The sequence below is a fragment of the Xenopus laevis genome, chromosome 4L (assembly GCF_017654675.1).
Source record: "Xenopus laevis strain J_2021 chromosome 4L, Xenopus_laevis_v10.1, whole genome shotgun sequence".
Lineage (NCBI taxonomy): Eukaryota > Metazoa > Chordata > Amphibia > Anura > Pipidae > Xenopus > Xenopus laevis.
The window spans coordinates 92,361,454-92,375,775 of record NC_054377.1 but is presented as its reverse complement, the minus strand read 5'-3'; the positions used below and the strand labels follow the sequence as shown (position 1 = coordinate 92,375,775).

Genomic DNA, 14,322 nt, shown 5'->3' with positions numbered 1-14,322 from the left:
ACAAAGGAGTTTATTTACAGCAAAAAATACTAATGTTTCAGCTATTACTCTTGCCTTTCTCGACTGCTAGCCGAAACGTTAGTATATATATATATATATATATATATATATATATATATATATATATATATATATATATATATATATAAAGAATAAGACAATAAGAATAAGCCACTCTTATGCAAAGTCAACAGAAGTCAATACGTGGGAACACTGAAATATGATTTCTTACAAAACTAGACCAAAGTCCATAGTGTGAATGGGAATGGAGGTAACATATTTTTTTACATGCTGCTTCAGTTCAAAATTTTTTATCCTACTGTATAACCATTTACAAATGCCACTCCATAGTGGCACATTAATACTGTATATGGGCTGTTAAACTACTGCCTTTTTGGATTATTAAAATAAATGCACTATCCGAGGATCTCAGATCCAAGGAAGACCTGCCAGAATTACTGTAAGTAGAAAATTAGCCAGTTCGTCCGTGGAATTTATTCACCAAGTTTAGGTTGTTAAAGTGGATAAAATGAAAAAGAAGCTCACATGTTTGTGCTTTTTATTCCAGAATTCCTAAGGAGTCCGTCACACAGGCATGTTTCCAAATATAACCAAGTATAAACTTCAAACACTGTATTGCTGAATAGCAGCAGAATGAACTAGAAAGTCAGTGCTTTAGCAAACCCCATGCATTACTGTACAGAAGTGGTCTTTAATGTTTTCACCTAAAGGAAAACTATACCCCCAGATTGAATACTAAACCAATACTTGGTTTAAGTGGGCTATTAATGAATGTTACCAAACAAGGTGGGCAAACCAATAATCTAGCGCCCATCACACAAGTACGATCCCCAGATGGGACCCTTTGTAATACCCCCAGGGGAATTAATGACACATTATTATTGCTCATTATTATCAGAAACTATATAGGTCCACACAGGAGGGGCACCCCAAAACCTGAGCGAATACCTAAGCAATATCCCCCTAGAGAAACTAAATAGGCAAGGGCAACAACAATTGGAACAGCCACTGACACTCACTGAAATCAAAGATGCGATCTCCTCATTCCCCACTGGAAAGACACCGGGCTTGGTGGCTTTCCGATAGACTGGTATAAACTCAACATTCTGGCCCCAAAACTGCTTCAACTATATCAGCTGGCCCTTGAAACTGGTACCTTATTCCCATCCCTCAGAGAAGCACTTATAATACTTATACCTAAAAGGGGAGGCAATCCAACAGACTGTGCGGCATACAGACCCATATCTCTGTTGTCCAACGATGTTAAAATCCTAGCAAAAGTCCTAGCTAGCCAACTCACCAAGGTTATCCTATCCTTAATACACCCAGACCAGTTTGGCTTTATGTCGGGCCGTGCAGCTGACATTAATATACGTAGGCTATACACAAACCTTGACTTAGCCCGATTAGGGGGATACTCTAGCGTTGTAGTCTCTCTGGACATTAGGAAGGCCTTTGACTTGGTTGAATGGGTTTTGGGTCTAACTTCATCAATTGGGTCAGATTGTTATATGACATCCCAGTAGCTAAAATCGGCACAAATAAAATAATCTCTGAATCCTTCCTCCTAGGCAGAGGTACCAGACAAGGATGTTCACTCTCCTCATACCTATTCACATCAAGCCATTAGCAATGCTAATACCCACAGCCCCACTCCTCAGGGGTCTGCAATTTGAAGGGGTGGAAAAGCGCATATCTTTATATGTGGATGATGCTCTGGTTTACCTGTCAGACGAGGGACAGTGCCTTACAACATTGTTGACACTAGTCGACCAATTTGGAGAAGTCTCGGGGCTCCAAGTCATTTGGCAAAAGTCCACCTACATGCGACTAAACCAACCAATGCTCTCTAGTCCAGGACTCCTAACAAAGCTAAAATGTGTGGAGAAATTTAAATATCTGGGAGTATGGGTAAGTGCAAACCCAAATAGATACAAAGAGTTAAATATAGATCCGGTGGTTCAACAGCTAGGCACTAACTTCACACACTGGCCAAGCTTCCCACTCAATCTATTGAGGAGTGTAAATCTCATAAAAATGGTGGTGCTTCCTAAACTACTATATTTATTTCATAACTCCCCAACCCCTCTCCCAAACAGCCTATTCACTAGACTTGACTCCATAATACGCTTTTTTGTGTGGAATAATGAACAAACCTTCTGCAAGCTAACATATATTAGTAGAGGCTGCCCAGATAAATTTGAGAAAGTCTGGGGCATATGGGTTGATGACTGCTACTAACACACCCCAAGAATCTAACTAGCAAAACCACCTACATATTTGGGAACAGATGCCAACGCAAGCCTAAATGGCCCAAACCCCCCCCCCCCTCATGTACCCCTGTTTGAATGTTTGAGTTATAAAACAGAAAAAAGGATTTGCTCTTCAATTGTGATGTATTGGATGTATTACAACTCCCTCTATTAAAATCACCTGAAATCTTGCCCCTCTACATGCAGAATGTCTGCAAAAGGCAGTTATTTTGTTAGATTTTGTTTGTACTGGAATCAGTTATTTAAGTGAGCACTAATACATCTGCTAGGAAAGGAAGCCCCCTATAAGATATATTGGATCACTCATCTGACCCACAACTGCTGCATGAAGACAGAATGAGGAAAAACAGATGCTGAGAGAGGAATATTGAATATAAACTTGATTATTTCAGAAACAAATCAGAATATTTAATTGATTGTATTTAGAAAGTTTCTTATTTAAGCTAACTTAAGCTAACCCCTTTAACAAAACAGAGAGCAGGTAGAATTTACACTCGGGATGCACTGAATCCAGGATTCGAATCCTAAAAATCACATGACTTTTCATCACACAAAGTCAAAATTTTCATAACTGTACACACCATGCCAAATTTTTCACAAAGGATTATGGATTTGCTCAAATCCTGAAATAGTGGATTTGGTGCGTCGCTAATTTACAGTGCTCTTCACAGCTTTGTGATACAGTTCCATATCATTTGTCCTACCGTTGCAATCTATGTTATTAATATGCCTACCTATGATTTTCTGTAATTACCTGTGCAGTCACACAAGGTGTAAGAGGATTGTGGATAATATGTGAGCTCTACATAAAATGTGTTTGTATGTATAATTATTGAATGTACATTTATATGCTCCAGAAGGCACTTCATTAAAAGTTGAAATATTAGCATCATGTTCAGAAGACAGGTGTTGTAAAATATTGACAAGAGACCTGTACTCAGAGCTGGAAGACTCTTCTGGTCAGGAAGATGCCACATATACACTTGTTTGGTAAATCGGTGATTTAGGGAATAGCACTTGAATGCTAAATGCTCCCAGATGTTTTTCTAATCACCAGATTCAGATTTCTTGGCAATGATATTACTAAAGAACAAAAACAAGGACTAAAAAGGCGTAGATTTCTCCTAATCTCAGTTTTTGAAGGGGTGCTTTTAATGTATACTGAATGTAGAGAGTTTTGCTTATTCCTTCTAATCTTCTGGTGTAAAGCATTCTGTTCAATTTGTCTCTCCATAAAATGTAATGAAAATTGCACATTCCTGTACTGAGGCCTCACAGGGAAACAATACAGAGCCAGTGGGATGTCTATATATCTGAGTCACTGCACATGTATTCCTCTGACAGATTAACAAATAACAGGAAATAATTGGGCTCTGAAATGAGAAAAACAAAAAGGCAGTTTTAGTGGTGTCTGATTATTACAAGAGCCATAGCTATGTCTACTGGACTGGACTTAAAGACACATCAAAGCTTTAAAAATATATCAGACAAGAAATGATTTACCTTATGTATAGTAAGTACAAGCCCAGAGGTACAGCAGCCCAATAACTAAAGATCTCTGCCTTTAAGTTGCTGTCCATTTTGTCTTACATTTTGGTTGGCACTACTCATGCTATGTTTTCTAGACCAGGGATCCCCAACCTTTTAAACCCGTAAGCAACATTGGAAGTAAAAGGATTTAGGGAGCAACACAAGCATGAAAAATGTTCTTGGGGTGCCAACTAAGTGCTGTGATTGCCCATTTGGTAGCCCCTATGTGGATTATCAACCTACAATGAAGCTCTGTTTGGCAGTGCACCTGGTTTTTATCCATCCAAAACTTGCCTTCAAGACTGAAATTCAAATATACGCTCCTGATTTGGGGCCACTGGGAGCAACATCCAAGGGGTTGGAGAGGTCATGAGCCACTGGTTGGGGATCACTGTTCTAGACTATAGAAGAGTAAGTCCAAGGATGCATTAGGGAGATGGACAAATACTTCATGAACATTTGAAGCTTTGGGGGAAACTTTGAAGACTGAAGATTATTCATTGTTAGAGGGAACCCTATTATAATCACCTATTACATTTTAGTTTGTTCTTTATGTATGTAATAAAAGTGAATGAGCTAACAACAAGTTGTAGGAAAGTTCACAGTCCAGTTTTGTGTTCTCATTGTTTCTCTTTTCACTCCTCACTTCAGTTCTCCCCTGTCTTCAATGTTTTCTCTTTGTCTTTCTTCAGTGGAGTTTTATCTCTCTAAACTGTCTTCTACTATTTATTGTGCCTCCTTACTGCGTTTCTTGCTCACCATAATCCATACTCAGGCTATAGTGAATTATGTTAATCCCCCATTGAAGGCGCAAGACCTGGTACAGTCACCTCAAACCCCCCCCCCCCCATGAATCTGCTAGTTTAACCACCATATATTAGGACTTCTAAACCAATAGTGATTGAGTAGGAGGTCAGAACCATATAAACCTCAAAATATTATAAGTGGGGGACAAGGGTCTGTTTTTTTAATCTAATATCACAGTCCAGAGGGATCACTTGCTAGAAGTACTTAATTCACAGCCAGGCTATTTCTTCTATTGTCCGGCAAATATTGAATGTACAGTATATGACCAAACTCACAATGAAAGCTAATGTGTTGTCAGTTTAGGTCATTTTAATATGACAGGCAAAGCTTTTTGGTATTCCCTTGTGTCTGCACAGTTTGATGCATTTAGAACTTAAGAATAGGCCCCTCTGGTTGGTTTATACTTTGCTCTTCGGAACAGGAAGGAATTATACTATAAACATTTGTATATAACCGGTTTAGCCTTTAATGGAGCTGTATATGTTTTGTATAAACACACATGGTACTGTTATTATCATTAAATGTGTCCAGTGTTTGGGCAACACTTGTTTGATATAGTTATGCATATCCTGTGCAAACATATATTGGAGTATGGGTACGCAAGAGTTAGATATAGGACATTATGAGTGCATATATATATATATATATATATATATATATATATATATATATATATATATATATATATATATATATATATATACAGTATATTTGATATATTTTCATTAGATTTTTTGGTTTGTGCTCTTTGAGTGCCTGGATACCTCCTGATTTCTTGCTGTTGCTTATGTGCTCCCTGAGTTGAGGGACTGAGGCTAGCACCTAGATTACGTTGTGGTGAGTGCATTCTATAGCAGTTTCCTCTGCCGCTCTCTCTTTTTTATTTTTGTATTTCTATTTAACTATCCATAGTGCGACCTGGCCATGTGTGTTCATGATAGAGACCTCAGGCTGATGAGAATGAGAAACAGTCTCTTTGCTGTGTAATATAGCTACAGTACATTGCATAAAGAAGATTTGCAGATAATGATATTAACTCTAGCAGAGATGGCTGTGATCAGGATATGTGCATGTATATGAAAACGGAGTGTCTGCAACTACCCACATATGTGCTATAGGACATATAAAGGGTTATATTGTATCAAACACAATTTAGTTAACATACTACATAAGTTACTGTAAAATAATTTTTAGTCGTTTAAGAAACGCAGTTTTTTCCAGTGTCTGGAAACTTTTACTAATGCTGAACAGGACACAAGAATCATTATGTGTCTGCTAATTACACAATGGGAAGTCTTCTACTTCTCAATCCCTGCACATCACTGGAAATCGGCCTTAATATAAGTATGTCATTATTCAATCTTAATGAAAATACAGTCAATAGCTAGGCATTTCTAAAGTTACGTTGAACAAAAAAAATCTCTATCATTATTTTGTTCCAGGATCATACCAAAAAAAGTAACACGTGTATGCAAATAACAATGTAACTAAAAAAGTAACAAAAGTGTGATAAAGTTAGTTTCCCCAAAATATTTGGGTTTTTTGAGGGTAGTTTTTGGGTTTTTAACCCTGAAGTCACTGATTCAAGTTTTTTCCATTCAAGTTTTTTCTTAAATTAGAAGGCATTCCAGTTGTGAGTTCATTCGAGGTATAAAAAAAACCTCACAAATCTCTAAAACCTGACTTTTGATAAATGACCCCCAAAATGTCAGTAGCTTAATGGACCAAAATAAAAAATTGCATTAAGGTATAATTCCTTAACCAGGCCATTATCTTAATTATGATATTTTGATCTTTAACGTAAAACTGTAACGCTGAACAATGCAGGTCTCTATAAAATATATTGCATAAAACATCTCATATGTAAAACCCTGCTTTATCGAAATAAACCATTTTTATACACTTTTTTAGTAGTATGTGCCATTGGGTTAGCCTAAATAGAAAATTTCCATTTTAAGAACTAAGGCCTGCCCCCCGAGACCATATGACTCACAGTTCACACAAACAAACCAAGGGCACACATACTTGTTAGGTAGTGTATTTTAGCTGGAGCTGTGACATGAAATTGCCTTGCAGTTAATTTAAAAAACTTGCTCTGTTAAATGTGTTGTCAGTACTACCACTCTTGTCAATATTAAATAATTAAAATGCAGCATGATTGCAATTTGCAGATGTATAAATACTGACTTGCTTAATTTATGCATACAATCACTAAAATTGTTTTAAGGTGAAGCTGGAGGGCTATGTCTCCTCTATGAGAGAATCCACTCTTTGCCATTCTGATTTGCATTTGAGTCTTTTATATGGGTGTATGGTAAATCTTTAAGCTACTACATATTTTCCTGTAATGACAAGTACTTCTGACCTGTTTAACAGATGTCTTTTTAACATTGACGTAGTCCTATAATTCCTTAAATCCAGCATCGGACAGCAGCAAAGTCCTCTCTTGGAGCACAACCGAATTCAGGGAGGGAGTGCAGGGAGCGGATCTGGGCCGACGGGGCCCAAAAGAGCCAGAGCCTACCGGGTTTTTTTCCAGATGTCCTGACGGCTCAGTCCGACCCTGCTTAAATCCCAAATTAATAGCGAGGGGAATGCATTTTGCAGGGCTGCGCAGTGCAAAGCAGACAGCCTCGTTTTGCTCACTTGGTGATTACTCTCAGAGACCACACTGTGCTCACCCTGTAAACCTTAAAACTTTCTTCATGGCAACTGTAATGTAAAGTCCGACTTGTGTTTTTATAGTTTCTTGGTCTCTGTTTTTCATTAAAAATTCAAGCTTTGTACTAAGAGCATTAAAATGTATTTCTTAAAATCCTAGGATAGGCTGCCAGCCCTAAACATCCTTTAAAGTGCTGACATGGATTACCTATAATAAGCTATCCAACTGAATACTAATGGCTCTCCAAGCTATTTTATAGCCCATACCTGCTTACAGGTGTTATAGATATCTGTGTATGAAATAATAATGTTAACAAATCTAGCCCACATCCATGTTGTCTATCTACCACTATTTGTAGCAGTGGCATCTTATTTGTAAAATCTAGACATTACTTTATAATAGGCAAGATTCCTAAATATCCTGTAAATTATCTTTATAAATGGTACTTAGTGATGTCATCAGTTATCATCAGTGCTTAGTGATATCATTTCTGTCACATGACTCACTGAAACATACCCATTATAATAAGTAATATACACCCTGTTCATAAGAATTAGGATATTAAAAGTCATCTCAGAGTATATAAGGTAATGTAACTCCTCAGTGACTAATTATATACTTATATTTTTCAATAGGGGGTACATTTATGCATCTTAAGCTGTAATGTCAAGATCAGATGACGTGTGTGTGTGTTTATGTTTGCATGTATTTGTATTTGGCTTTGCTTACTATAATGGAAATTCTAAGGTACTCTATTCCTAGAAGGGATCCTAAATGACTGCCAGTAATGAGATGTAAATGCAGCAATGGAAGAGATTTAATTAATTGTATCATTAAATATAATGGAATTCCTTGCTTAGGGATGCAGTAAAAATATTTTTAAAGAAGAATTTTTCAGCAACATTTTATACTGTACATTCCAGGTACTACTCATACCAACTTTCAGTGTGCTAAGCTTTACCAAATGTATTAACATGTACTGCTTGCTTGAGTACTATTTTTCCTAAATTTGCTATTATTGGTTTAGTTACTTTCTCCTATTTTTTGCAAACTGTTTTATTATATTTTCAAAAATAAAATAGTAGAAGCTGTGCATTGTGTGTTTGTTATGACATAATACAGGTACATACAAGTCAGTGTTACTTGAATTTGTTGAACAACATCAGCCATATTAAACACAGTTACTTTAGAGACCGGAGCAACATAGTAATGACAGTAGAGAAACAGGAAGAAAAGAGAGAGAGAAGAAAAGAAAGTAGATGGAGTAGAAGAAGGGAAGGGAGACAAAGGGGCTACTGCTGTATTTTCATATATTTTGTGGTAGTCAGTAAATGGAATACACCACTTCAGGTGCACTTCTTCTTATCGCATTTGTTCATGTGATTTGGGCAAGTTCTCCTCTAGCGAAGGCCTCTGCCCACCATTTGGTGTATCTGAAAGGGGCTAGTAGTTTATGTTGTTTCTGTCCTTTAAGTGTACTTAAGTATTTATTCCAAATGTCAAAGAAGAGGGAACCTTTAGATTCCTTGTCTTGTAGTGCCAGGACCCATTGGAGTTGCACGTGTACATTAGCTTACGTTCCCATAGTTGCTTTGGAGGTGGCTGTGTGTTAGTCCAAACTTCCAAAATTGTTTTTACGGTGTGTTAGACTTTCTTCTTTAATTAAGGTATTTTTAGATACAGCTCCCCATTCTACTGCAAGTACTAGAAAAAACATGGAGATCCAAAATTGTGTGTACATGTGACTAAACTTTTATATGTTCTGTGCCAATCAGGGATTCGTGCAAGTTTAAACTTGATGGATGTGGTCGCATTTATATGCCTGTCTGAGAAGAGGATGTTTATAAGTGTCTGAACTGAAGGTCACTATATCATTTTTGGATAACTTTTTCTTTGCAGTATTTATTGAAGTTCTCTACAACTCATGTTTACCCTTTAGCTATAGTATTAGACTGTGCATATAGCAGTTACTAATCAAGCTATTTCTGGAAGATTATAATATATACAGCCAACCTGCTAATATTCTACATATATTATGTAAGCTAAACACTTGAACAGAAAAAAGTGGTGGTGGGGTTTTTCCTACATAAGGAGCACTACATAGGAGTGAGTCACCACAATGAAGTAACTAGGAAAACAGCAGCTTGTATTAAGTGTTAGATTTCATTTAATGATATGCATGATGGGGTTTCTGGCTTCTTAAGGGACCCAGAACACAGACCTGCAGATTTTCAAAAATGATCAGTTTTTTATTAACTAAAGCACTCATGGAGCATTACCATTGCACCCCGGAACCAAACTTATTTTAAATGCCACAGCTTTCATTACAAGAGGCTAATCAGTATATATTAAAGAAGTCTGGAAAAAAAGAGAAGGATGTCAGATAGATAGCTATGGAGTTTCCAGGCGATATTTTCTAAATATGGCATGGTATGTATGGTATCCATGACCTACTGGGGGTCATTTATTAATGCATCAGTGGTATAAGTAAAGAAGAGGCAGTCCCCACTGTGGGGGGCCATTAGGGAACAAGGGGCCCCTGAGATTTGTGGATGCAGGTCACTTGCAATTATGTGCTGGGGGGAAGTAGGGGCTCAATAATAAAATTTTGTGGGGAAGCATGGGCCTCTGAAGGTATGCCACTACTCTGCAAGCAACACCTTCCCCTCATCAATACAGCTCTGTCAAACATAGGCAGTGCTGTAGTGTAAAGTGTGGGGCAGGGTGCAAAAGTGCAAAGAACATAAAAGTTTGCCAATTATATTTTGAACAAATCACTCTGCTTCGCACTTTATAAATGTGGCTTAGTAAGTTTTGAAGCAGTCAATTTTCCCTGGAAATGATTTTCACTTTCCCGAAACCATATAAAACTGCTAAACAGCTTCCTTGGTTAGAATAAAAGTTGACCAAATATTGATTCTAGGAAGTTATGGTAATTTGAAACATGCCAATTGATTCAAGCAAACTGAACCCAACTGACCCTACAGATCAATTCTAATAGTAAATTAGAAAACTCTGAAAATTTCCAAATACATATACTTTGGTATTTCCCAACTGCATTACAGATCGTAGCAGCAAAATATTTGGAATACCTGTTTTACTTATAGAATAGTCATTGCAATTTAAAAAAAATAAGGACCAGCCATAACCAAATCTTTAAAGAAACCACAAGCCATTCGCAGAACACAATTTAACCATGAATAAAACCACAAACGATTCCCTCTTCTCTAGCAAGAGGTAACATTGAATCAAATAAAAACCTTAAGGGCCTCATTTAATTATGGGGCAAAATAGTAGTTGCAATAAAAATAAGTGTTATTCATTTGTTGTGCAATGGCTGTGGCCGAAAGACTTGCATAACAGTTTGTCTTTAGGAACAAGCTTTGACACAGCATGGGCACATGAATTGCTCTTCAAGCTCACCCTGTGACAGTCCTACAGTATGTATGTTTTTGGGTAGAGGACTGTGCACAATTTAACACATTTCTCAGTAAGCCTTTAGATATACAGTAAATAATTGTCATCATAGCATATCCTGCTCTGTTGAAAAATATTGAATGAGTGTATTCTCTTTTGCCTCATTATAAGTCAGTGAATTATTCTCTATGAAATAATTGGAGATCCCCAAGGGACCACAGTCACTAGCCATGAGGTTCTTTCACTGCATTGCTGGTAGAATAACATAAAGCTGTGGATGTGATGGATTGTTCTTCCTGGGTGCTATTCAGAATTACATTTGGAGGTAAATGCAAATTTTCAGTTTTGGAGCTTATTGTTAAATGATGAATGGGAGACTATAATTTTATGAACCCAGAGTAACATAAACAAAGGAAAAGCTTAAAACCTAAATATTTAAATGATCTATTATGGGCTTTAGGTGGCCATTTTTACATCCATCTGTGCAGGGTTTAGTTTAGTTTGACTAATAGCAACATTTCTGGTGATTATACTAGGAAATAGATAAGATGAGTACAGTACTGACTTCATTTCACTAATAGTTTCAATCTAATTTCCAATAAAACTGCATCGTGCTGTGACTCAATTGTAAAATGCAGCTGACAGGGCCAAAAAAAACCTGGGTAGTATCAAGGGCATCCATTAATCCAAAGCAATTAATAAGCAATTAGATTATACTATTCTAGTGCTGCTATAATAATAAAATCTCTGATCTGGATTCTTTGCACTTTGCACCTCTCCCAGAATTGACTCTGGTCTTTGTGCTCTGTTTCGAATGGCAAAGTACTGTGAGTGCTCCCATGAATACCACTCTGCCTGTGTTTGGCAGGTCTGTATTCATGAGTTGCAGAAAGGAGGAGGCACATAGGTGTACTCTTCTCCTACCCCATACCTTTCTCCTAATTTGAATGTCTTTCAACCAAATCAGGAAGTTGAAGAGCACATGACCCTAAAGGTGGCCATAGCCGTAGAGATCTGCTCGTTTGGCGATGTCGCCAAAGGAGCGGATCTCTCCCCGATATGCCCACATTGAAGTGGATGATATCGGGTTGATCCGATCGTGGGCCCTAGGGCCCAACAATCGGACCATAATGCATACGATATGTCGGTCGGATCGCAGGACCACATACACGCATAGATGTGACCGCGATCCGACAGGATTTTTTTTTACCTGATGGACTTTCGGCCACATATCGATCAGGAAAGCCCGTCAGATGGCCTGACACAGACGAATAAGCTGCTGTCTCTGTCTGTTGGCAGCTTTTTTTGGCTCATGTATGGGGGCCTTTACCGTGTGCCCTATTTTCAATGGTAAGACATGGGCCTGCGCCAGATTTTCTTTTTATCTGGCACAAGGTGCAGAGGACAGACATTCCCCCAGGAATAAGTGCCTTTTGCAGAAGCAATTAGGAGCACATGCTTATGCGCTCTTTGCTGTCAGACTTCCTACATTAGAAATCCAGCCGTTCATCAGCCTATATGGATGATTTGTTCTTAGAAGGTTATTGTATGTTAGACAAAACAGAGAAGTATTGGCACTTGTTCTAAGCATCTGTAGTCAAGGATGCCTCTTGTCAATGCTCCCAGTCTGTCGTAGTAATCTGCAAATCATATGAACCATACAGTGCGGAAGCCGAATAAATATTGCCTGTCACAGAAGTCAAATAAGGCCTGATTAAATGCACATTTCATCCCACTGATAAAACAGACCCGTGCATTTCATAACAGATTATTGTTTCTTGTCTTTGACATGTAGTGCGCAGAGTATTTAGCATTTCACCTATACACCCATTAACCTTACTGTATTCACAACACACAATGAAGGGTTATTTTACATGAAAATACTACAGTTCTGCAATCACACTGTAAAATAATTCACAATCTTGAATTATGATAAATACCAAGTTTTCTTCCTGTGCGTATATTTTTTAAATCATACATTAATGAGCTGAAAGAATGCCAGTATAACCATTTATGATGCTAATATAAAATTCTTACCGTTTTCAGTCCAGAGGGAGAAAAAAAAAGATGAAAAGGCGCATACTAATTTGAGCCAGTGAAACTATGACACAAGTACCAGGGTAATAAGAAGCAGATGGAAGGATCGGTGAATATAAACTCGTGCAGAGAGAGAGTTGGCTGCTCAGTGGCGAATGGAGCTTGTGAGCTGCAGGTTCAATGTCCTGTTACAGGTGGTAACTCAATCAGAAGGAGCTGCTTTCTGTGTAATGGTGTCTGAAGCCATAACTGCTCCATTTAAGCAGCAATTTTTTTTGTGAAACTACTGCTTAGAATTGTAAGGCATAGATGTGTGAATGGTGCCATCATACCATGGACACATTGTCTATGAAACAGCAGAGATCAAGTGCCCTAAATAAAGTAAAGTCAGGCGTATATTTCTCCTGCAATTGGAGACACTACAGTGTAGTCCAGCAAGTTCATCCTGCATCCCACTGGCTGTTGTACTTTAGCATTCTGGGAATTGTAGTTTAACAGCTGGAAGGCGGCAGGCTGGACAACCCTCATCTCCCTGCTTTAATCTGTTCCCAAACTATCTTTCTTCATAAACCCAAAAGTCTTACATCCATGACCAGCCTCAACTATTAATCCCTTGCTTTCAAACATTTAATTCCTTCTGCACCCCCTCTTTCTGTGCTCGGCACAGATGTCACATTCCCTCTGTTGCTCACCAGCTGAGATTCAACATCAACACTACTCACCTTGCAGACACAGATATGCAGTTCCAGGCAGAGAGGAACATATACAGATCTTCATGCCATGTCAGGGAACCCACAGATTTCAACCTCTCACTCCCAGGCAAACAGGATCCATCCCAGATGTGGGAGTGGGGAACGTCCTGCCTTTCCTGGCAGATGTGAGGATTTGGGAGAATGTCAGACAGCCTCAAAAGGGGGAGGAAAGAGGAAAGGAACTTGGCATTGGAGTGAAACCCACTCACTGCTGCTGGATGAACATTTGTGTGATTTCTTTGTGTATGTGTTTGTATGGGCTCTTCTCATCTACAGCACCTGTGCAGTGTACTGATATTAAACTAACCATGGAACACTGACCAACCATTATTTAGCACTGCTACTGAATGGAACCTACTGCACTGTGCTGAATATTATCATGCACAGTGCAGCACTGACAGGGTTTGGATCTGAATGAAAACAAAGAGGAAACTTTCCTGGGCCTTGGCTACTCCACAAGAAGATCAACGGATCACACTTCACGATCTTCTTTGGTTACAAGGATAACTGCTTTTCCATGATGTGCATTATGGATCATGAATGTTAAAGGTAGATGCTGTGACTTGGACCCTGCAGGACCCAGGGCACCATATTGTCATTCCATTGCCTGCTCTCTATGTTTTACTAAAACTCAGAACTGTGCCCAAATCACATCTGCTTATATAAAATAGACTCTGCTGATTTTAATTAACTTTTTTTTTGACCAAAGTCTTTTCTTAGTTGTGGATTGTCTAAATCCATTCAAACTGTATTTTGCATTGAAAGCCTTAAGAATCTACTCTACCGCAACTTGGCTATGGAAGAGTTCTTATCTGTAGAACAG

General features: G+C 38.2%; 1 protein-coding gene across 1 annotated transcript in view; it reads right to left on the bottom strand.

Annotated features, from left to right (window-relative positions):
* The window catches only part of podn.L (podocan L homeolog), a 28,038-nt gene extending 14,414 nt beyond the window's left edge, over nt 1-13,624 (bottom strand). The window contains exon 1 of the mRNA XM_018258444.2: nt 13,470-13,624. Coding sequence (XP_018113933.2) covers nt 13,470-13,510 — 41 coding nt within the window. The 5' untranslated portion in view covers nt 13,511-13,624. The remainder of the gene's footprint in view (nt 1-13,469) is intronic.
* Between the last annotated feature and the right edge of the window lie 698 nt (nt 13,625-14,322).